We start from the raw sequence: 25067 nt of genomic DNA, 5'->3' as shown, positions 1-25067 counted from the left end.
GGACGTGTGTCGTGTGTCTTCTGACTTTGTATAATTCAAGGTAATGGGATGTATACAAGTTCCCATAAACATAAAAAAAAACTACTTGTTGTGATCAAACCGTTTTTTAATTAATAGCAAGAAAGAAACATGAATTGCTCAGCTATAACTAGGTTGGAGAATTCTGATCATTAGTCTGAGTAACCGGTTGACCATTTGCCCTTTTTGCTGCTGCTGCCAGTGGTTTCTCCCCTTTTTCTTTCAATAAGAGGACTGAAGAGAGAGCCACTCCAAGAGGAAAGGTGAGAGAGAGTAACTAACTACTAGGGATTTTCATTTACATTTATATTTCCCCACAAAACAGATGCTTTCTCTTCACTGACCACATGTTTCTATAGGTAAAAACAATGACTGCAGATGCTGAAAACCAAATACTGGATTAGTGGTGCTGGAAGAGCACAGCAGTTCAGGCAGCATCCAACGAGCAGTGAAATCGACGTTTCGGGCAAAAGCCCTTCATCAGGATTTATTCCTGATGAAGGGCTTTTGCCCGAAACGTCGATTTCACTGCTCGTTGGATGCTGCCTGAACTGCTGTGCTCTTCCAGCACCACTAATCCAGTACATGTTTCTATAGTATTATCCACTCTCAAGCCTGTAGCCTCATGCCCAGGAAACTATGCTGAGCATCCCTGAACAAAAGATATCCTCAACACCATCACCTGCTGCCATCCACCCAACATAACTGCCTGAATAAGACATTTTATGTACAATACACAATGAATTGCATTTTTCATTACATTATCTTTTCCAATTTTTAGTCCACAGTTCAATCAATGAAAGTGTGATTGGTTGCTGCATTGCTGGGAGAACTGCCCTATTTAATAGGACAGAGTGTGCCCATAATTGTAGCCCCTGCTTCACAAGCTGTTATTAAAAACAAAGCTGAGATGACCAATTCATCTTGCTGATTGCTGTTCAAGGTAAGAGCAATTCACACCAGGTTTTGTCGCTAACAGAAAATCATTAATTATTGTAATGCTCTACAATACATCATTAAATTATTAAAAATGTATTATTATTAAGAGATGTTAATGCCCTAATGGGGCAAAATTAGAACATTGATGTTCTAATCCTAATTGACATCATTAATGGACAAGTCTGATCCAGACTGAAATTTGCCTTGATAGATTATTTTTCTCTTTAGCTTTAACAAGGTAATCTTTCACTGAAACACAAGGCACACAATGCTGATGATTTACTTTGAACAAAATCAGCAAATTTATTACAAAAAAAAATTAGAATAAACAGAACTACTTATATACAAGTTTAAAGATGTTGAAACTAATTTTTAAAAATGTTTAATCCCACCAAATTCTCCTTACAGAAATCAAACACCATAATGTTTCTAATCACAGGGACTAGGTTAAATTGTCATAGGTACATAGTATTTTACAGCATGCAAACAGTCCACTTGGTCCATTATAAATCATGCCCCTTATCTAGCATTTATTTACTTTAATCCCAATTTCCAGGATTTGGACCATAGCCTTGCACACCACATGAGGAACAGAATTCTCAAGACCAAAAGGACAGATCTGCCAGCATAGTTTAATTTACCTCAGTTGTTTTTTCTGTGATGTAATGGTTGCTCTTCACTCTAGTGGTCAATCAGTTGGACCTAGGTCTTTTGAATATAAGATGGGTGTTCTAATCTGTGACATTACTGATCCAGCTTCACTTTCCATATGATAACCTACCAGTGACCTTACCCGAATGACCTCAAGAGTCCTGCCCCATGGCCCCACAGTGCCTGTTCTCTATGCTCAGAGCCCCACCCCCTCAGGGAATAGCCCCTATACACAGCCCCTCTCACTGGTGACCTCTCAGAGCCCCTCATTGGTGACCTCTCAGAGCCCCACCCTGATGACCTCTCAGCCCCCTCATTGGTGACCTCTCAGAGCCCCACCCTGATGACCTCACAGCCCCTCTCACTGGTGACCTCTTAGAGCCCCACCCTGATGACCTCTCAGCCCCTCTCATTGGTGACCTCTCAGAGCCCCACCCTGATGACCTCACAGCCCCTCTCACTGGTGACCTCACAGCCCCTCTCACTGGTGACCTCACATAGCCCGACGCCGATGACCTCACAGCCCCTCTCACTGGTGACCTCACAGATAACACCCTGGTGACCTCACAGCCCCTCTCACTGGTGACCTCACAGAGCCCCACCCTGATGACCTCACAGCCCCTCTCACTGGTGACCTCACAGATAACACCCTGATGACCTCATAGCCCCCTCATTGGTGACCTCTCAGAGCCCCACCCTGATGACCTCACAGCCCCTCTCACTGGTGACCTCACAGAGCCCCACCCTGATGACCTCACAGCCCCTCTCATTGGTGACCTCTCATAGCCCCACCCTGATGACCTCACAGCCCCTCTCACTGGTGACCTCACAGAGCCCCACCCTGATGACCTCACAGCCCCTCTCACTGGTGACCTCACAGCCCCTCTCACTGGTGACCTCACAGAGCCCCACCCTGATGACCTCACAGCCCCTCTCATTGGTGACCTCTCATAGCCCCACCCTGATGACCTCACAGCCCCTCTCACTGGTGACCTCTCAGAGCCCCACCCTGATGACCTCATAGCCCCCTCATTGGTGACCTCTCAGAGCCCCACCCTGATGACCTCACAGCCCCTCTCACTGGTGACCTCTTAGAGCCCCACCCTGATGACCTCTCAGCCCCTCTCATTGGTGACCTCTCAGAGCCCCACCCTGATGACCTCACAGCCCCTCTCACTGGTGACCTCACAGCCCCTCTCACTGGTGACCTCACATAGCCCGACGCCGATGTCCTCACAGCCCCTCTCACTGGTGACCTCACAGATAACACCCTGATGACCTCACAGCCCCTCTCACTGGTGACCTCACAGAGCCCCACCCTGATGACCTCACAGCCCCTCTCACTGGTGACCTCACAGAGCCCCACCCTGATGACCTCACAGCCCCTCTCACTGGTGACCTCACAGATAACACCCTGATGACCTCATAGCCCCCTCATTGGTGACCTCTCAGAGCCCCACCCTTCTCAGAGCCCCACCCTGATGACCTCACAGCCCCTCTCACTGGTGACCTCACAGAGCCCCACCCTGATGACCTCACAGCCCCTCTCACTGGTGACCTCACAAAGGTCCAGCCCCTCCCCCTTGGCTCCACCAACTCGTAGACCCGCCCCCCCATGACCTCCACCTGGTGACGCCACAGAGCCACACCCCCTCGTGACCTCATAGTGACCCCCGGCCCCATGGGGCCTGGTGCCCCCCTCGGCCGCCCCCGGGTTTTCCTGGAGAGCGGGCGGAGGCGGAGTCCTGGATGTTCGGGCAGACGGCGATCCTGCTGTCGGTGGCTCTGTTCGCCCTGATCGGCAGCTTACCCCGGCTCCTGGAGAAGGAGGTGTCCGAATCCGAGTGTCCCGAGCCTGGCCTAGGCCCTCCGGGGCCCTGCACCGTCCCTTTCCTGTCCCATAACCCGCTCACCCTGCACTGCCCGGGGGCCCTGCAGCACGGGGAGGACACGGTGTACTGGCAGTACCTGAACCTGAGTGTGGGCCCGGGCCCGGGGCTGGAGCTGGGGCTGGGGCTGGGCCCGGGGCCTGGGCGATACAGGAGGAGGGCTGGGCCTGGGGCTGGGTCTGGGGCTGGGGCTGGGGCTGGGGCTGGGCCTGGGGGTGGGGCTGGGGCTGGGCCTGGGCCTGGGGGTGGGCCTGGGCCTGGGCCTGGGCCTGGGGGTGGGCCTGGGCCTGGGGCCGGGGGAGCCGCAGGCCACACGGAGCTGGGGGAGCCCCGCACCTTCATTGGTCCCCGGGGGAGCCGGGCTCGGCGGGGCCCTCTGTCAGAGCTGAGTGGTCGGTCTGTCCTGAGGGCTGGGGCCCTGCTGGTTGCTCAGGCCCGGCCTGGGGATTCAGGCCTCTATGTGTGTAAGGCCGGAGCCACGACCCTGGCCCAGTACCGGGTGGATGTGCAGGACGCCGAGCGGCTCCATGTGTCTCACCGGGGCTTAGGCCAGGCCCCCCTCCGTAACCAGAGCGTCAGGCTGCAGCAGGAGGCCGGCCATGGCCATGGCCATGGGGCTGGAGGCTGCCGCCTCAGGCTGTACACCCGCTGGGGACCTTGGCAGGAGTGTGACCGCTGTGGGGCCCCGGGGGAGAGAAAGAGGCTGGGTTTCTGTTGGGCCTCCCTGCAGGAGGATGAGGATGAGGAGGACAGGGAGGAGGGGGAGGGTAGGGCTGAGGAGGAGCCCTGTGGCCTCATGCAGCTCCGCCTGGGCCAGGTCCTGCCGCACCGAGGCCCCGAGATCCGTTACGAGATCTGCCGGAGGGAGTGTGGCTCCTCCGGGCCTGAGGAGCTGGCTGCCCAGGCCCGGGAGCTGCTGGGCTCGGGGTACTTCCTGCAGCGGGACCAGGGCCTAGGTCTGGGTCAGGCCGGCAGAGGGGATCTCCGAGTCCCGCCAACATGGCTGCAGCCTCGCTCCCTGCTGCTGGAGACGCTGCTGCTGGATGTACACGAGGAGGTGAGGCTACAGTGCCCAGGTGCCTCAGTCTACACGCCGGTATCCTGGCAGCGGGACTCAGGAATGCTCACCCGCCTCGAGTTGCTCCGCTCGCCGTGCAACGGGAGCCATCAGCTGGACCGGAAGACGGGCGGTGGTGTCTACACCATCGCTGGAGTGCGGCGCTCCGACCAAGGGGTGTACCGGTGCTGGGTGAGAGGCCGCCGGGCTGCTGCCTTCCACCTCGAGCTGCCTGAGCCACCGTCGTCCTTCCACGACGGCACCGGCAGCCGGCAACACCGGCTGCAGTCACGTCGCCTTCTTGGGGTCCTGCGGGCTGTCATTGGCTCCTTTGCACTGGTATTTGTGCTCAGCGCTCTGGCTGAGCTGCTGCATTCGTGCTGGTGCGAGGTGCTGTGAGGACCCCCCAGGGGATGGGAAGGGACAGGGGAACACACACACGCACACACACACACACACTCCCCACCTCCTTGTCATCTCACCACCCCTTCCATCTCCTCCCTCACCCCTGCAACACACCATGACCAACCGAATGACTGAAGATAACACCCACTGAGCTGCATTGGAGATATCAAATGGCACTGGGCATGCTGCCGTTGAAATGCACTGAAAATACTGCTGCTGAAATATATACCAGACATCAAATTGCACTGGGCGTACTGCCACTGAAATGCATTGGATGTGCTGCGATCAAACTGCACCGGAGACATGAAATTGCACTGGACATATGCCACAAAAATGGGTCGGAAATGCTGCTGTCAGGCTGCATTGGAGCTACTGACACTGAAATGAACTTGAGACACGAGACCACTTCAAGATGCCAGGCTGCATTGGAAATACTGCCAGTGAAGTACAATTAAGACATGAAGCTGCACTGGACATGCTGCCATTGAAGTGCATTGGAGACATAAGATGACACTGAAGATGTTGCAAATGAAGTACACTCGAGATGTCAGGATGCTTTGGAGGTACTGCTATTGAAATGCATTTGAGACACCACCTGCATTGGAGATAGGATGCATTGCAGATGCTGCCATGAAATGTATTAGAGAGAGAGAGAACTGTATTGTCCCCAAGCGGTGATGGTGCTGTTGCTATTGGGGTGTATTCATGACACTAAACTGCATTGGAGATACTAACACCTAAATGCCTCCAAGAAATGGGCTTTGTTAGAGAGATCACCATTTGAAATACATTGGAGCCACCTATCTGTGCTGGAAGTATTGGCAATGAGCTGCATTGGGGACAGGAAGGTGTTTTTGAGACACTGAAAAGCTGAGAAATATTTGGTTTTGAGCTGCATTGAAGGCACTGATCTACCTGGGAGGTACTGGTACTGAGCGGCATTGAAGATCGTGGTATCGAGCTGCACTGAAGGCTGAAACTGTATTGGAGATACTTGGACTTAGCTGCACTGACACCAGAGAGAATACACTGCATTTGGGGGACCCAGCTGCATCAGAGCCACATTGACATTGAGTAAGACTGAGCTTTATTGGGAGCAACCCTGGTTCACTTGCGTTAGAGGGATGGTGATTGATGTACATGGAAGAATTTGAACTGTATTGGAGAGGCACTGAGATCACACTCCATTATAAACATTGATCTGGGAGACAGCGGGACTGAGTATAGTGGGAAGATTCGGAACAAGCTCAGTTTGAGCTACCAGACTTGAACTGTATTGTATTAACTGGTTTCTACTGTGTGATATTGTTTGGTGCAGGTAGGAGTTTTTTCAGTCTGTATTCTCTTTGAGATCTTTACCAAACCACCTTGGAGTGATTGAATTGGAATTGTCATACCTGGTCTAACTGCCAACTGATGCAGCAGGAGTGTGCTACCACAGTCACCTTGGGCCGGCTACATGAATGACAGCAGTGATATCCGAGTTACTTTGGTGAGCGAGAGATGGAAATATGTTTGAGGTCCCTGGATGTGCTCCACTGGGAGACTGAGTTGGAATGAATTTTTTCTTGAACAATCAGGTAGAGCTTCACTGATTTTTATATAAAATAAAACAGGACCTGGCAGGGGATCTCCACCAGCTAACTGGATGGAGAGCCATTACCAACCTGTGGTAACTTTATAAAATTAAAATATCTAGTCCATATACTTCTGGATATGTCTGAGTTCTTATCTACCATCTATCTGTAGACTGCACATACAAAAGTGTCTGGTGCTGGTGTAAGTGTGCCATTTCCCCAACAGGAAAGCTTTGGGACTAATTTATTTTAAATTAGTTCACCTCTTTATTGAATGTCTAATACCCACTTTCCAGTTCCTTTAATACCCAAACAATCTTATAATTGTCTTTTAGAATCGATAGACGTGATGACTTGCGGCAGCAAATTCTACATTTCTGATTGGAGCACCAGGCGAGCTTTCATTCTGGCAATCACCAATGAATTTCATTGTTCATCTTAAAATGTATCCCACTGTGCCATCTCGTTGACCAGTAGGTACTTTGCATTATTCATCTTAAACTGCTCTTAACCATGAAGGTCTGGGCTGTCTTCTCAGGTCCGCTACGTTTTATTTTAAAAATACTCAAAATTGTTGATTCTCTTTTCATAATTGCTACCTGTCCTCCTAGAATTCATAGAAAATTAACAAGAAGTTCATAGAATCCCTACAGTGTGGAAGCAAGCCATTTGGCCCATTGAGTTCACTGCCAACCCTTCAAAGGGCAAGCCACGCAGACTAATCTACCCAGCCCCTGCATTTCCCATGGCTAATCCACCCAGCCTGCACATCCCTGGACACTTTGGGCAATTTAGCATGGTCAATCCACCCTAACCTGCAGGTCTTTGGAATGTGGGAGGAAACCCACACAGGCATAGAGAGAACGTGCAAACTCCACACAGGCAGTCATCCAAGGATGGAGTCAAACCCTGGTCCCTGGCCAGATGAGGCAGCGGTGCTAACCACAGAGCCACAGTTCTGCCCTAAATTAATGTTGCACCTTTTTCATCATATATGCATGCTGCTTACCTGGGTAGGTAGTCCCAGTACAAGATTGTTGTCTTGAACTCTATTCTGTGGAGTCGTTCATTGTGAGCTGTTCTGCATAGTGTCCTGCTTGAGAGCAAGCTGCCGATTGCTACACTCCATTTTACAGGCCATATTTGACTCTTTTATACCTGGCAGCCATTCAATGCTGTTGGGATATGAGGCTGGGAAAGAAACTGGTCTTGGACCTGATGACATAAATCTGGCACAGGAGTCCATAATGCTGAGGCAAAATTCTCTGCATGACTGTGCAGCTTCCTGCCCCCATTGTCTCCAAGCAGCCTATTTGACAAATCACACTTGGTAGGCAGTCTGACTTGCTTTCCACCAGGATTTGGTGCATTGTTTTCCTAAACCCACCTTTTAAAAAATTATTTCATCTTGGTACGTGGTAGATTTATGCCTATCCTTAATTGCCCTGAGGGAAGTTACAAGTCCACATTTCTGTGGGTCTGGAGTCACGTGAAGATTCAGACTGGGTAAGGATGACAAATTGCCTTCTCCAAAAGGTATTAGTGATCAATGATGTGTTTTTAATGATTGACAGTGGCTACATGGTCTTCCATTGGGGCTAACCTTTTATTTCAAATTGTTAATGAATTCAAATTTCACCACCTTCCTCAGGATTCAAACCCATGTCCAGGACAGTAGTCAGGGATTTGGATTACTTGCCCAGTGGCTTATCTCATTCTTCATGCTCCAGGCAGTACTCTTTGATTTCAAGGGATAGCTACCCCAACCCCAACCCTGCACTTAGTTTTCATTACCACAATTAGAATTGCATTTAAAATAGCTGAGCCAGGTTTACTTCCAACCCATAAAGTCTAGGAGTCAGTATTAGAACAGCTAAACTTGGAATTACTGGAAATAAGCAGCATCTGTGACCCTCTCTTATTCCTCTACCAGTTGTCCATTTGGATATTTGCCAAGTCTTTCTCAAACCTCCTGTAATCTTAGTTTTCAGCCATTTTCCATCCAAACAATTCAGCTACAACTTCTGCTGAAGTGAATGCTCCATTTCTAACACTCTCACCAACCCGTGAGGTTATAATGGTGATTGTAGAGTTGGTATCCAGAATCCTTCTGAATTCCTTTCACCCACTTGGAGACTTCAGCAGAAAGGGAGTCTGTGTTGAGAGCTGTTGGCCATGACTTAATGTTTTCGATTATAAAGAAACCATGAGAAATTTGGTTTGGAAAATCAGAAGCTAGGGTGGTGGTAGAAAAAATGTTGATACGAGCTGTGTCAGGAATTGAAGGGGCCCAGAGGGGACTATGGTGGCTGCGTTCCAAACTGTGGCATTTTCTTATCTAGTATTTCCACGTGTCTCTCTCTCTTTCTCAAAAGTGCTGCTTGAAAACTGACCTCATGCCCAAGGGTTTGTGTCATTGGAGTCAGCTTATAACTGTTTCACCTGCCACCCATCGAGATGCATTTTCACATCACTGTCGGCTGTGGTTGTTGCAGGAGCATTCAGTTGGAATGAGGCAGGTACTTGTGGGAGGAATGGGGAATTGGAGGGAATCCATAGGTCCATGAGGAGGAGCACTGGTGTATAAATACACACTGTGTGATGACGGAAGCTGGATTGAAAGCCAACAAGGCATGTGTGAAGGTGGCAGACACACAGTGACAGCTCCACTGGGGCTGAAAATAGAAACAGCAGGTGAATGTTAAAACAGCTAGTTATTTTATTAAACTAAAACCTGAGCATGCTGACTGAACCATACGTTATTTTAGTAAACAGCTAGTTATTTTATTAAACTAATGGAATCAGCAGAAATACTGAGCATGCTGACTGAACCATATGGTAAACTTAAAATCCAAAAAAAACACAACAAAAGAGGCTTCAAACTGTGCCCTGTTCTATATATCAAAATAGCTCTTAACCCCTCAAATTCTCTGCAACACACTCCTGAGCATCTGATTTTCGAGATCTAAACCACCCTGAACCCCTCGATTAGATTCCAGTCTGTAACTCCCTCCTGGGGTATCTGTTATTCTGTGTATAACCCACCCCGAACCCCTCGATTAGATTCCAGTCTGTAACGCCCTCCCGGGTATCTGTTATTCTGTATATAAACCAACCCGAACCCCTCGATTAGATTCCAGTCTGTAACTCCCTCCCGGGTATCTGTTATTCTGTATATAAACCCCACCCCGTACCCCTCGATTAGATTCCAGTCTGTAACTCCCTCCCGGGGTATCTGTTATTCTGTATATAGACCACCTCAAACCCCTCGATTAGATTCCAGTCTGTAACTCCCTCCCCGGGGTATCTGTTATTCTGTACATAAACCACCCTGAACCCCTCGATTAGATTCCAGTCTGTAACTCCCTCCCGGGTATCTGTTATTCTGTATATAAACCCCCCCGAACCCCTCGATTAGATTCCAGTCTGTAACTCCCTCCCGGGGTATCTGTTATTCTGTATATAAACCCCCCCGAACCCCTCGATTAGATTCCAGTCTGTAACTCCCTCCCGGGGTATCTGTTATTCTGTATATAAACCCCCCCCCGAACCCCTCGATTAGATTCCAGTCTGTAACTCCCTCCCGGGTATCTGTTATTCTGTATATAAACCCCACCCCGTACCCCTCGATTAGATTCCAGTCTGTAACTCCCTCCCGGGTATCTGTTATTCTGTATATAGACCACCTCAAACCCCTCGATTAGATTCCAGTCTGTAACTCCCTCCCCGGGGTATCTGTTATTCTGTATATAAACCACCCTGAACCCCTCGATTAGATTCCAGTCTGTATCTCTCTCCCGGGTATCTGTTATTCTGTATATAAACCCCACCCCGTACCCCTCGATTAGATTCCAGTCTGTAACTCACTCCTGAGTAGTTGTGTCTGGATGTGTAATTCCTGAGGATTGTAATTGCAAGTGTGGGCCTGAATCTGATGTCTCATTTCAGCTACAAAGACCTGTCATAATTCACTGATTGTGTTGGTGTGGGGTTTTACTGAGAGGTTTGGGTTTATTTGAGGTGAATGTATTCTCAGGCTGTATCTTGAGGCTGGACAAAGTGACTGTGGATCTCTCTGGCTGTGCAAAGTAGAACCTGCCAGTGAATGTCCGATGTTGTAACAAACAGCTGATGGTCAGGAGATTGTTCACCTCACTGCTGTCCCCATGGCGATGTACAGAATGGGGTGGGTTGGCGGGGGGGGGAATGGGGGGTGGAAGGTGCGTGGGGTGGTCTGGTCTGTTTTCTGAGCTGGACGACCCAGGGCAAAGCCTGTGACCAAGACGTGGGTGCTCCATCATGTTGGTACAATGGCCTATCCTGGTTACCCTGCTGTGGATTAGTTGTTGGCAGGTTGTGTCGTTGGGGACAGCAATATCCTGTTCTCGTCACCGGCTCTGCCAAATTGCTTTGGTCAGCAGTAACCCAGTGCTGTTGGTCTGTGTGGATTGGCCGAGACAGGAGGGAGAACTCTCCTGGTTTTACATGAACAGCTCAGAGCCAGAGTCCGGGCAGGTCCGTCTGTTGGCATCCAACCAGATCCAAGGAGCTGGCTGGGACCTGCAGAGCGATGGTCTCCTCCTCCTCCACTCACCCACCATCTGGGACTCTGGCATTTACCTATGCCGTGCAGGGGCCAAGACTCTGACGTATTATGAGGTGGACGTGCAGGATGTGAAGCAGCTCCACCTGTCTGGGGGGTTGCAGGGTGGGACAGTACTTCCCAACCTCAGGGCAGAGGTCGGGGGGCAGAGTGTTTACATGTTCACTGTCTGGAGCCCCTGGGGGAGCTGTGACCACTGTGGTGTCCCAGGATACAGGAGACGCCTGGGTTTCTGCTATGCCCAATCATCAAGTAAGGCTGAGGACCCCATGCCATGTGGCCTGCTGTCTCTGGGGCCACAGAAGCTGCCCCCCCGCGGCCCCGAGCTTTCCCTTGAAGCCTGCCACGTCCCCTGTCAGTCCCCTTCCGTGGCCCAGGTCCACCACCGCCACTTAGTCCCAGGTGGTCCTTTGGTATTAGACAATGACAACCGGGTCCTCCTCTTCGAGACTTACCTGGTCAATGTTCACAGCAAAGTGACATTCCACTGCCCGGACTCCTCCATCTACAGCCCAGCGACCTGGCAAAGAGAGCTCACCCAGCAGGGGACCAGAACGAGGCATCCGAGGATCAGCAGGGGCCTGTCCCAGCAAATGGAGGGCAGCCACTCTCTGGACCAAGCCATAGGCAGCAGCACCTATACCATCCAGGATGTAGAGATTGTAGATGAAGGAATCTACAGGTGCTTTGTCTCTAACAGACTGGCTGCCTCCTTCCACCTTAAAGTCTTCAGACCATTCAGGAGGAGGATGATCGTTGCCCACCGTACCATGGCACTGATCTGGTACATCCTGCTATCCCTCGGTGTGGTTTCGCTGCTCCTAGTGATGTTAACCTTCTTGTATGCTTTCTGCAGTTACACCCGCCGTCACCAGCTTATCCAGTGGTAAGCAATGTGGTGACCAGAGAGAAGGGAGTTCCTCTGGGCAGAGGGTGAGAGCGTTTACACCCAGTGGAATCATTACTGCAGACAGTGAGAGAATGGCAAAGATTGTCTGGCCCCTGCTGTTGTCTGCCGGTGCCAGGGAAGTGCTGAAGATAATGGGAGACAGACAAAGTGTTGGCTCTAACCTGCATCAATCATTTCACAAAGGCCATTTCAAATGTTTCATTTCCTTTATTCAAATTAAACTTCAAACCTCAGGGAAGCAATTCTTAGAAATTGTGATAAAGTGATCTTTTCTCTTTTAATGATAAAGGTTTACACACAAACAGCGATGTTCTGTTGTGTTTATGCCCTCAAATTCCACAATCCATTTCCTCCTTGTTTGTATTTATTAAGAAGTTTGACAACTGATCGTTTAAAGACTTGATCAAACTGTCGAATATACAGTGATTAGTCAGGGGGAGGGAGGGAGATATTAGTTCAACAGTGGACATGACAACATTCTACACTAGCCCTTTTAGAGAATTAGAGTTTTTACAGCACAGAGAAAGGCCCTTCAGCCCATAGGATTCCCACCAGTCATCAAGTTTCTATCTACTCTAATCACATTTTCCATCACTTAACCTGTACACCATGCCAGTTCAAGTTCCTATCCAAATACTTCTTCAATATCCTACTACCTCTCTGGGTAAAGAAAATCTTCCTTACATCCTCTCTAAACCAGCTGCCACTTACCTCAGAACTACCCCCAGGCATTAACCTCTCTCCTAACGTGGAAAATATCTCCCTATCTATTCTGTACCTCAAACAGAACCCGCCCCACCCCAACACACAGTACGTACTCCAGGAGTGAATCAACAGTTCTATTGTTAAGCCCTTTACTATGGAGAGGACAGAACAGATACCTTGAAGACAGAGAGCAGTAGTGAAAAACAACTGGGGTGGATTCTGAGAGGAGAAAGGTTATTCAAAGGAAACTAAGATGGAGGTCTCATAGGACCTAGGGGTCAAAGATATTGAAAATTTAGTCAAAAAGGACAACTGTGTAAGGTTTGGGAAATTGAAATCGGACAAGGTCGTTGAGGAAGCAGGAAAGAGAGATTTGGAAGGGCTAAAGGTGGCTATGAATTGTCCTTGGCAAGTTGGATTAAGGAAAATCCCAAGGCATATATATCAGGAACAAGAGGGTAATTAGGGAAAGATAGGTTCACACAAGAAATGAGGTTGATGGTAAGAATAGGGTATTTCGATATTAAGGTGGAGGTATTATATTAAAGGTAGGTAAGTCCCCAGGACCTGATTAGATCTATCCCAGGATATAGACAGGAGCAAGGAAAGAGATTGCTGGGGCCTTGACAGAGATCTTTGTATCATCTCGAGCTATTGGAGGTGCCAGTAAAGTGTAGAATAGACAATATTGTTCTTTTGTGTAAGAAGGGCAATGGTAAATTATAGACCCAGTATCAGTGGAAGGGAAATTATTGGAAAAGGTTCTTAAGCACAGGATTTACTCATATTTGAAAAAGAAAGGACTTTTTAGGGCTTGTGTAAAATAGATCTTCTGTCATAAATTTGAGTTGATTCTAATTTTTTTTTCTATTTTTAAATTTGAGTTCATTGAGGTGACAATGTTGTGATAAGGTTAGGGCAGTTGATATGGTCTGTGGACAAGAGGATCTGGACCAGATGGGCCAATGGGCTGAGAAGTGGCAAATGGAGTTTAATTCAGATAAATGCGAGGTGCTGCATTTTGGGAAAGCAAATCCTAGCAGGACTTATACACGTAATGGTAAGGTCCTAGGGAGTGTTGCTGTACAAAGAGACCTTGGAGTGCAGGTTCATAGCTCCTTGAAAGTGGAGTCGCAGGTAGATAGGATAGTGAAGGCAGCATTTGGTATGCTTTCCTTTATTGGTCAGAGTATTGAGTACAGGAGTTGGGAGGTCATGTTGCGGCTGTACAGGACATTGGTTAGGCCACTGTTGGAATATTGCATGCAATTATGGTCTCCTTCCTATCGGAAAGATGTTGTGAAACTTGAAAGAGTTCAGTAAAGATTTACAAGGATGTTGCCAGGGTTGGAGGGTTTGAGCTATAGGGAGAGGCTGAACAGGCTGGGACTGTTTTCCCTGGAGCGTCGGAGGCTGAGGGGTGACCTTATAGAGGTTTACAAAATTATGAGGGGCATGGATAGGATAAATAGGGAAGTCTTTTCCCTGGGGTGAGGGAGTCCAGAACTAGAGGGCATAGGTTTAGGGTGAGGGGGGAAAGATATAAAAGAGACCTAAGGGGCAACTTTTTCACACAGTGGGTAGTACATGTATGGAATGAGCTGCCAAAGGAAGTGGTGGAGGCTGGTACAATTGCAACATTTAAAAGGCATCTGGATGGGTATATGAATAGGAAGGGTTTGGAGGGATATGGGCCGGGTGCTGGCAGGTGGGACTAGATTGGCTTGGGATATCTGGTCAACATGGACGAGTTGGAACGAAGGGTCTGTTTCCATGCTGTACATCTCTATGACTTTACGAAAGCATTTAACCAGGTCCATCATGGCAAGCTGGTCCTGAAGACTGAATCATGTGTAATCCATGGTGAGTTGTTACATTGGATACAAATTGGCTTGGTTGTAGAAGACAGGATGGTTGTAGAACAGTGTCTTCCTGACTGGAGATCTGTGACCACTGGTGTTTTTCTACTGAAAAGTGGCAACAGTTTCTTGGCCATCATGGGACTCTTATTCCCAGATTTTAAATTGAATTCAAATCTCAAGACAGAAATTATCTGCCTTGGTGGGATTCAAACCAGGGTTACCAGGACATGACCTGGGTCTCTGGATTAATTGTCCAGCGGTAGTGTCGTTAGACCATCGCCTCCCTTGAGGTGATTATGGGAAAAGGAAGGAATTAGATTGGAATGACTACTTCAATTCATGAATTTACACAAGGGATCAAGTTGGATCAAGTATTTCTTCTGGAAAACCAAACAATACAATTAGCTCTGAAATACGGTGTACACTGGGTAAATGTGAAAGTCAGAACTCGCTTCTGCTGTGTTGCCTTGGAAAATCATCTGTGTTTCTGAAGTCTCTTCGAATTATTGTTGGTCATCCCCAAGGAAACACCATGCCCAATCGTGGCAACATCCAAGAATCACAGGGAACCACAGCATTGCCATAGTGACCCAGGCTGTACTTTGCCAGGAGGTTGCACCATTAAATTCTCCTGTTGGTAAAAACACACACCAGGAGTGAGATATTATGCAGGAGCGGGGGGAGATGGGCGGGGGTGGGGGAAGGCAGGGGCGGGGGTGGGGTGAGGGTGGAGGTGAGGTTTGTGCACGGAGGAGTGCAATTGGACTAAGATGTGATGCCTGTATGGCTGATTAGCCCATGAGGTTAGGATTGGTGGTAGTGTATTTTATCTCAAACAGGAAGGGGATAAAGGTAAATAATATCTCACTGAAAGAAAGCACTGTACCTTTATCATGGGACTTTAACTGGAAAGGACCAATAGTGTGAATGCTCCCATTGTTGTAGCTTCCACTGGCTCTTCTTTGGAGGCATTGCTACGTTTAGAATAATAGTAATGGAAAAATCATTAAATGGAATAAATTTTCTATTTTTTCCAGAAATCCAACAGCCCCAAATCCCAGCAGGACCGAGCGTGATCCTGTCCCTAACAGAACCAGCAGGTCTCCTACAGTGCACACACTGCAGTGGTTCAGGAGGGCATCTCCTCACTACCTTCACCAGGGGCAGTGAGGGATGTGCAATAAATACTGACCCACCAGCAACACCTACATTCTTCGAAATTAATTTATTTTCAAAAATCCTCCAGCTTAGGTAACTGGCTGGCAGGTGGGTTGAGAAAAGTTGCAAAGATTTCAGATTTTCAATATCGTGCCCATAAGATCATGAGAAACAAGAACAAGAGGAGGCTGTTCATCACCTTGAGCCTTTCTGCCATTCAATAGGATCCATGGCTGATCCAACATGCCTCATGTTCACTTTCCTGTAATTCTTGAATCCCCAACTGATCAAGAATTTAACTCAGCCTTAAATGTACACAAGGACTCTGTCCTCCCATCTGTCTGTGGTCTCGTCTCAGTATTAAACTGGCACCTGTCCATTCTGAGACTATGCCCAATGGTTGTTGGCTCTCCCATGAGGAGAAACATCCTCTCAGGATTTAGCCTGTCAAACCCCTTAAGAATGCTGTATGTTCCAATTAGATCCCAAATTCTTCTTAACCCCATCTGAATAGAGTCCTAACCTGTTTAGCCTTTGCTCAAATGACAATCCCTCCCCCCTCCCCCCCAGGGATCATCCAAGCAAACCCTTCTCTAAGCTGCCTCTGATGAAAAGATATTTTTCCTCAAATAACAGGACCAAAACTGCTCTCAGTACTCCCGATGTAGTCTCACCAACACTTTGGACAGTTGCTGTAAGCAAATACAGAGAAAAAGCAGCTTCAGATGTTCAGTGTAAGGAAGGAATTAACATCAGATAAGTATCTCGCCCAATGCCCTACTACTGGGTGGTCTGCAAACCCAGATTCATTCTCATCATGAATGTGAATGTGTTTGTGTCTCCAGTCTCTGCCCAATTTCAATGCTCATCTAGGTAACTAACTCACCAGTGGTCATGTATGTCAAATGGGATGTCTCTGCACAAACTTACCATCAAACACCGACTGCTTTGTATGTCACACAGCTGTATTTGGCAATGAATGTAAATTTCACTTGAATCTCCAACAAATTGGAAGAGGCTCAGAGAAAAACGAGCGACAGTGGAGTGTCCACTTTCTTCAACATTTACTGAACTGTCTTGTACAGTTGGGCACCTGTTTCACAGGAATAGTTAGTTGTAACGGTCTAATGGAAGCATTTGCTAAATCTTCTGTTGCTCTTCCACAAAAACCACTTCTAGCCTGCTCCTCCATTCCATAGGATCAGGTTGATCCTCTATTTCAATTCCCTGTACCTGCTTTCTCCACATACTCCTTGATGCATTTAATATCTAAACATTTCTCTTCCTCTTTCCTGAATATATTCAGCTTTCAGTATGGGTAATTCCATATGGGTGGCATGGTGGCTTAGTGGTCAACACTGCAGCCTCATAGCACTAGGGACCCAGGTTCGATTCCAGCCTTGGTAACTGTCTGTGTGGAGTTTGCACATTCTTACCGTGTCTGTGTGGGTTTCCACCCACAGTCCCAAGATATGTAGGTAAGGTGGATTGGCCATGCTAAATTGCCCATTGTGTTCGGTGCATTAGTCAGAAGGAAATGGATCTGGGTGGGTTACTCTTCAGAGGGTCTGTATGGACTTGTTGGGCTGCATGGCCTGTTCCCATACTGTAGGGATTCTTTAAACAAAAAAGTTCAGTACCCTCTGGATGAAGAAATCACAGTGCTAAATGGTCCAACCAGTTTTCTGAGACTGTATCCCCGGTTTCCAGAACCCCCCCCACCCAGGGGTGAACATCCCCCTTGCATCTAGTCTGTCCAACCCTAATAACATTTTACACATTTCAATCAATCAGCGGAACCTTCTCCACTGTAATGAATACAGGGCCAGTCTAACCAATCTCTCCTCAGAACAGTCCTGCCATTCCCTGTATCAATAGAGTGAACATCTGCTGCACTCCCTCAGTGGTAAGTTGGTTAAAATACTCACTGCTCAGTGATGAAGACCCAGTGAATTGCTTGCTTTGGATCACTCCCAGGGGTCGCCCAGCAGTTCCTCAATGTCAGCACAAATCGACTGGCATCAACACCCAACACAATTATTCCGACGTAGATTTTACTGTTGATGTCCAGCACAACTGGGGTCTGGTTGAAGGGCTGGCTGTAACCAGAGTCACGATAAACTACCATCTTCGATTCAAAGAGCTTCTGACCACTTGGTAAGGTGATGTTTATAACACTGAGGAAAACAGCAAAATGGAGGGCGAGACATGAACAAAAACCCATCAGTGAGTCAAACAACGAAACCAGAAGTTCTGGCAACCATCTCCACAACCCACCTTTCCCCAACAATCCTCCCTATTCCTTGCATTCTAACCACTACCATCCCCCAATCTCTTCCCCTCCTCCCTCTGCATACCACTCCCCCACATCCGTCCATCTCACTCCCTTCCTCCATATCCCTCCCTCTTCCCTCCCCCACATCCCTCCATATCCTCTTGTCTAGCCTACAGCCTTCCTACTCCCCCATATCCTTCCTCATCTCCTCCCTCAGATCCATGTTGGGCTTTTATGCCTCAGTCTGAGCTTGGTAGACTGGAGTCACATGTACAGTAGTATCTAAGCTGTTAATGTAACTGACGAGAATGTGGTGCTGGAAAAGCACAGCAGGTCAGGCAACATCAGAGGAGCAGGAGAATCGACGTTTCAGGCATAAGCCCTTCATCAGGAATCTGTGCTGTCTGGTTCTAAATCCACTTATTTGCAGGAACAGTTTCTCCTCAACTACTGTAACCAGCTAGCTTATGAGTATGAAAACTTTATCAAATCTACTTAGTGTTCTGTTCTCCAAGCTAGGTCCTAACTTCCTAAATCTATCCTCAATTATTTGGAGGATTGTGTTCAGTTCTGGGCACCTTACATAAAAAAGGATATTAAAGCCCTGGATTCAGTGCAAAAGGAGAATGAAGGATTTTAGATTTGAGGAAAGATTAGAGAGATTGGGCTTACTCTCCCCGGAGTAGAGAAAGTTAAAATATGACCTTTTTGAAGTTTTCAATATTATGAACAATTCTGACAGGGTAGCAAAGGATATTCTGTTTTTACCAGTTGGTATGTCGGTAACTCGGGGATTACAATTTCAAGATTGTGAGCGAGAGAGCTAGGCGTAGCCTTTATTCAGACAGGTGTTAGGATTTGGAATTGCTGTCAGGGAGAGTGGCAGAGGCTGAGTCTACAGGAGGTTCAAAAGGAGAGCTGGATATATATTTGAAACTGATTAATTTAGAGGGCAACTGAGATAGGGCTGGTGAGTGGAAATGGCTGGATAGCTCTTTCAAGAGTAGTACAGACATGATGGGTTGAATGGTCTCCTTCTTTACTGTAAAATTCTAAGAGTCTACACTGAAGTCTCTGATCCCTGAAACTATACTTGTAAATTTCTTGAGCACTCTCTCCAATGCATTCACATTGTTCCTATAATGTAGTGCCCACAAATGTACACAATACGCCTACTGAGGTCTAACAAGTGTCTTGGACAAGTTCCTTGCTCTTATACTTTATGCCTCTATTAATAAAGCCAAGGGCACTATGCTTTATTAACTGCACTCTCCAGCTGTCCTCCCACTTTCAATGATTCATGGAAACTTGCCTCTGCATGGTTGAGATTACCACTGACGAGGAGATATTCATGGTTAGGGGATAGGCACATGAGAATTTGATTGTAACATTCCGTTGCCTTGTGATGATTGCCCCAGAATCAGCCTCAGTTAGCCCTCTGATGGTATTGGAATAGATGAAGTGTGTGCTGTTCACCTGGATGGACATGAGCAGATAGATATAGCCAACAGTCCATAGCTACCAAATCATTGACCTACTTCACATCAGCGATTCAAATTCTCCTTCGCAAAGCTGCAGCTCATAATGATAGATCAGGGAATCTTCCTCATGTGGATCAGATCTGTCCATAATTCACAGGATCTGTCCTCTACAAACTGATCACTGGCAAGAAAACCAGTCCTGTGACTTGGGTGATGATTGAGAAGAGGGAGTCAGTTCATTTCCACCAGAGGAGCACCTCAGCTGGATCAAAGAACCACCACAGTGACACCCAGTGTTTGGTCTCAGTCACCTCCAGCAAAGACAAGTACAACTGAGAGCAGTTTACATTTAACATCTGGGGATCATTTGCACAGGCAGTCTTGTGAGGCTAATGGGAAGTGTCGCAATCTCTGAGCCAGCAGGTTTTCCCAGTCCAGAACTTGATGGACATGGAAAGGGGTGTTCATAGTGAGGCTAAACAGGATGCTTTTCAACTTGTAAGTTCTTCAAATTCAAGACAAGGAAATATTCTTGGTCACCTATAGGAGGGGAGAGAATTGAAGCCCCTCCCGACTTTGTAACTCTTGGCGACAATACGGAGTTAAATAAAGTTGGTTCCCCTGGTAGGAGAGGCCAAAATGAGAGGGTGTAGATTTAAGGTGAGGAAAAAGATTTAAAAGGGACCTGAAGGGCAACTTTTTCACATAGAGGGTGTAGTGTATGGAATGAGCTTCCAGAAGTAGTAGTGGAGGCTGGTACAAATACAACATTTAAAAAGGGACCTGGAAGACTTTAGAGGGATATGGGCCAAGTGGTGGCGAACTGGACTAGAGTAATTTCGGATATGTGGTCAGCAGGTGTACGTGGACTACTTGACTCAGTTTCCTAGCTCGTGACATGGTGGTATTGTCATTGGCCCAATAACTCAGAGGCACGGTCAATGTACAGAGGCTGACATGGGTTCAAATCCCACCAGGGCAGCTGGTGAAATTTCAGCTCAGTAAAAATCTGGAATAAAAAGCCACCCTCATGAAGACTGTGTAGCCACGGAGGATTATTGTTAAAAATCCTTTGGGATCACTAATGTCCTTCAGGAAAGGTGATCTGTCATTACCCAGTCTGGTTTTCCACATAACTCCAGACCTACAGTGATGTGAGTGTCTTTTACTGACTTGACAATCAGGGAACACTGATCTCCGCAGTCATGTCCATATCTCGTGAATAGCTGTGGCTCGTGAGGTTAGTAGACCAATGGGATGCCCTTCTGGGGAAGGTGGGACCTGTAGAAGGAGGATGGTTTGCACCTAAACTGGAGGGCCACAAATGTCCTGGGTGGGAGGTTTGTTCATGTGGTTTGGGAGGGTTTAAACTAGTTTGGCAAAGGGGTGGGGACAAAACTACATATCTGGGGGGGGGGGTGTACTTGTAGATGGGGCAGTGACAGGATGTAGTTACGCTATTAGAAAGGTTTTTCATGTGATGAAACAAAAGGGGTCAGTTAAAGTGTGTCTGCTTTAATGCAAGGAGTGTCAGAAATAAGAGTAATGAACTTAGACCATGGATTAGTACTTGGGATTGTGTTGTTGTGGCCATAACAAGACTTGGGTTTCACAGGGACAGGAATGGTTGCTAGATGTTCCAGGGATTAGAACATTTAAAAAGAACAGGGAAGGTGGTAAAAGAGGAGGGGGTGTAGCATTGCTAATCAGAGAGTGCATCACAGCTACAGAAACGAAGGTTGTTGATGAAGGTTTGTCTACTGAGGCAGTGTGGGTGGAAGTTAGGAACAGCAAGGGAGCAGCCACCACATTGGGGGTTTTCTACAGACACCCTAGTAGCAGCAGGGAGATTGAAGGACTCATAGGCTGGCAGAATTTGGAAAAATGCAGATGTAGCAGGGTTGTTGTTATGGGTGACTTCAACTTTCCCAATATTGACTGGAACCTACTTAGTGCAGATGGTTTGAATGGAACCGTTTTTGTCAGGTGTTCAGGAGGGTGTCCTTACTCAGTGTGTAGACAGACTGATGAGGGGAGAGGCCATTTTGGATTTGGTGCTCAGCAATGAGCCAGGACAGGTGTCAGATCTCACGGTGGGAGAGCACTTTGGTGACAGTGACCATGACTGCCTCACGTTTACCATAGCCTTGAAGAAGGAAAGGAGCAGTTACCAAAGGAAGATATTTATTTGGGGAAAAGGAAATTATGATGCTATCAGGCAGGAGTTGGGAAGTACAGACTGGGAGCAATTGTTCCACAGAAAAGGCACAACAGACATGTGGGGACTGTTTAAGGAGCAGTTGTTGCGAGTGGTGTACGAATTTGTTCCTCAGAGACAGGTAAGAAGGGGTAAGATTAAGGAACCTTGGATGACGAGAACAGAGGAGCTTCTCGTCTAAAAGGAAGAAGGCAGCTTACATGAGGTGGAGGAAGCAAGGATCTAGCACAGCTTTAAAGGATTACAGGCTTGCTAGAAAGGAGCTCAGAAATGAACTGAGGAGAGCCAGGAGGGGGCACGAAAAAAGCTTGGCAAGAAGGATTAGGGAGAACCCAAAGGCATTTTACTCATATGTGAGGAATAAGAGAATGATCAGGGAGAAGGTAGGGCTGGTCAGGGATAGCGGAGGGAACTTGTGTGTGGAGTCTGAGCAGATAGGGGAAGGCCTAAATGAGATTTTTGCTTCAGTTTTTACCAAGGAAAGGGACTTTATCATGAATGAGAACTTTGATGAGCTGGGATACAGGCTTGAACAGATTAAGATTGTTGGTGTTTATGTGCTGGAAATTTTGGAAAACATTAAGATTGATAAGTTCCCAGGCCCAGACCAGATTTATCCTAGGTTGGTCCAGGAAGCGAGAAAGGAGGTTGCTAAGTCGCTGGCGAAGATCTTTGCTTCCTCACTCTCCACGGGAGTCGTACCGGAGGATTGGAGGGAGGAGAATGTTGTTCCTCTTTTCAAGGGTAATAGGGAAAATCCCTGACAATTACAGACCAGTCAGCCTCACATCTGTGGTCAGCAAAGTTTTGGAAAGAAATCTGAGGAATAGGAGTTATGACTATTTGGCAAAGCATAGTGTGATTAAAGGCAGTCAGCATGGCTTTGAGAGGGGCAGGTCATGCCTCACAAATCTTATTGAGTTCTTTGAGGAGGTGATGAGACAGGTCACGAAGGTCAAGCAGTGGATGTGGTGTTCATGGACTTCAGCAAGGCATTTGATAGGGTTCCCCATGGTAGGCTCATTCATAAAGTCAGGAGGTATGGGATAGAGGGAGATTTGGCTATCTGGATTCAGAATTGGTTGGCTGACAGAAGGCAGAGTGTGGTTGTGGATGGAAAGTATTGTGCCTGGAGGACCCCCACAGGGCTCTGTTCTTGGGCCTCTGCTCTTCGTAATTTTTATAAATGACGTGGATGAAGAGGTTAAGGGGTGGGTTAGTAAATTTACAGATGACACAAAGGTTGGAGGTGTCGCCGATAGTATAGAGGGCTACTGCAGGCTGCAGCGTGACATAGACAGGCTGCAGAGCTGGGCTGAGAAATGGCAGATGGAGTTCAACCTGGATAAATGTGAAGTGATGCATTTTGGATTAAAGGCAGGATTCATTACAGTGTGGAGGAACAGAGGGATCTGGGTGTGCAAGTCCATAGATCCCTCAAAGTTGCCACCCAAGTGGATGGGGTTGTTAAGAAATCATATGGGGTTTTGGCTTTCATTAACAGGGTGATCGAGTTTAAGAGCCGCAAGGTTTTGCTGCAGCGCTACAAGTCCCTGGTGAGATCACACTTGGAATATTGTGTCCAGTTCTTGTCCCTCTATTATAGGAAAGATACAGAGGCTTTGCAGAGGGTGCAAAGAAGGTTTACCAGGATGCTGCCTGAGCTGAAGGGCTTGTCTTGCAAAGAGAGGTTGACAAAACTCTGACTTTTCTCTCTGGAGATGAGGAGGAAGAGAGGAGACTTGATTGAGGTGTACAACGTAATGAGAGACATGGATAGAGTTAATAGCCAGAGACCTTTCCCCAGGTCAGGATTGACTGGCACAAGGGGTCATAGTTTGAAGGTTTTAGGAGGAAGGGATAGAGGAGACGTCAGAGGAAGGTTCTTTATGCAGAGAGTTGTGAATGCATTGCCAGCTGTGGTGGTGGAAGCAGAATCATTCAGGACATTAAGTAACTGCACATGGGCAACAGTGAATTGAGGGGTGAGTAGGTTAGGTTATTTTATTTTAGATTAGGAATAATCCTCAGCAAAACCTTGTGGGCCGAAGGGCCTGTTCTGTGCTGTACGTTTCTATCTTGTGTTCTAATAAGGAGATGAGTGTTCCAGACATGAGGTCCAAGCCCCATTCTGGCTGGAGTAGATTCTCCCACTTACCCCCGTGGTGGAGGCAGCAGGGGTATGGAAGGAGTGATAACATTGAATTGAGAGGATCAGCCATGATGATGTTGAATGGGGGAGCATGCCTGATGGACCCAGTGACTTAACTACGGCTCCTATTTTCAGTGTTTCACTCGAGGACTGTCCTGGCACTGTAGCTTAGGCTGACGTGCAGTTTATCTGGCTGGAAGATGTCACTTGACCAGTAGGTGGTAGTGGATTAGTGGTGCTGGAAGAGCACAGCAGTTCAGGCAGCATCCAACGAGCAGCGAAATCGACGTTTCGGGCAAAAGCCCTTCATCAGGGCTTCACTAATCCAGTATTTGGTTTTCAGCATCTGCAGTCATTGTTTTTACCCAGTAGATGGTAGTACTGCAACACAGACAATTCATTCTGAAGGCGTTCAAAGTTTGTGAGAAGATTTGTAGCTCGGGTGCTCGTTGTTGTGGTTCTGTTCGCCGAGCTGGGAATTTGTGTTGCAGACGTTTCACCCCCTGTCTAGATGACATCCACAGTGCTTGGGAGCCTCCTGTGAAGCACTTCTGTGATCTTTCCTCCAGCATTTGTAGTGGTTTGAATGTGCTGTTTCTGGTTGTCAGTTCCAGCTGTCCATTGTAGTGGTCGGTATATTGGGTCCAGGTCGATGTGCTTATTGATAGAATCTGTGGATGAGTGCCATGCCTCTAGGAATTCCCTGGCTGTTCTCTGTTTGGCTTATCCTATAATAGTAGTGTTGTCCCAGTCAAACTCATGTTGTTTGTCATCTGCGTGTTTGGCTGGTAGTGCCGTTTTGTGGCTAGTTGGTGTTCATGGATGCGGATCGTTAGCTGTCTTCCTGTCTGTCCTATGTAGTGTTTTGTGCAGTCCTTGCATGGGATTTTGTACACTACATTACCCAACATGAGCAAAACCAATGTAGTGTACAAAGTCCCATGCACGGACTGCACAAAACACTACATAGTACAAACAGGAAGACCGCTAACGATCCGCATCCATGAACACCAACTAGCCACGAAACGACACGACCAGCTATCCTTAGTAGCCACACATGCAGATGACAAGCAACATGAATTCTACTGGGACAACACTACTATTATAGGACAAGCCAAACAGAGAACAGCCAGGGAATTCCTAGAGGCATGGCACTCATCCACAGAT

General features: G+C 47.6%; 2 protein-coding genes across 2 annotated transcripts in view; one reads left to right on the top strand and one right to left on the bottom strand.

Moving 5' to 3' along the window:
• The first annotated feature begins 3357 nt into the window (after positions 1–3357).
• LOC140458946 (protein FAM187B-like) lies at positions 3358–6666 on the top strand. Its single transcript, XM_072553680.1, has one exon. It carries the CDS (start codon positions 3358–3360, stop codon positions 4951–4953), a length of 1596 nt encoding a protein of 531 aa, XP_072409781.1. The 3' UTR covers positions 4954–6666.
• A 6350-nt stretch (positions 6667–13016) lies between these two features.
• Positions 13017–25067, bottom strand: part of LOC140458945 (uromodulin-like) — a 32945-nt gene continuing 20894 nt past the window's right edge. Inside the window, exons 5-7 of the mRNA XM_072553679.1 lie at positions 17703–17951; positions 16705–16867; positions 13017–13025 (exon numbers count right to left, since the gene is read on the bottom strand). Coding sequence (XP_072409780.1) covers positions 13017–13025; positions 16705–16867; positions 17703–17951 — 421 coding nt within the window. The remainder of the gene's footprint in view (positions 13026–16704; positions 16868–17702; positions 17952–25067) is intronic.

The sequence above is a fragment of the Chiloscyllium punctatum genome, chromosome 34, assembly GCF_047496795.1.
Source record: "Chiloscyllium punctatum isolate Juve2018m chromosome 34, sChiPun1.3, whole genome shotgun sequence".
Lineage (NCBI taxonomy): Eukaryota > Metazoa > Chordata > Chondrichthyes > Orectolobiformes > Hemiscylliidae > Chiloscyllium > Chiloscyllium punctatum.
The sequence above is the reverse complement of the archived record's forward strand: the minus strand, read 5'-3'. Positions and strand labels throughout refer to the sequence as shown.

Coding starts and splice junctions, on each gene's coding strand:
- LOC140458946 (XM_072553680.1), top strand. CDS start 3,358: ATGTTCGGGCAGACGGCGATCCTGCTGTCGGTGGCTCTGTTCGCCCTG.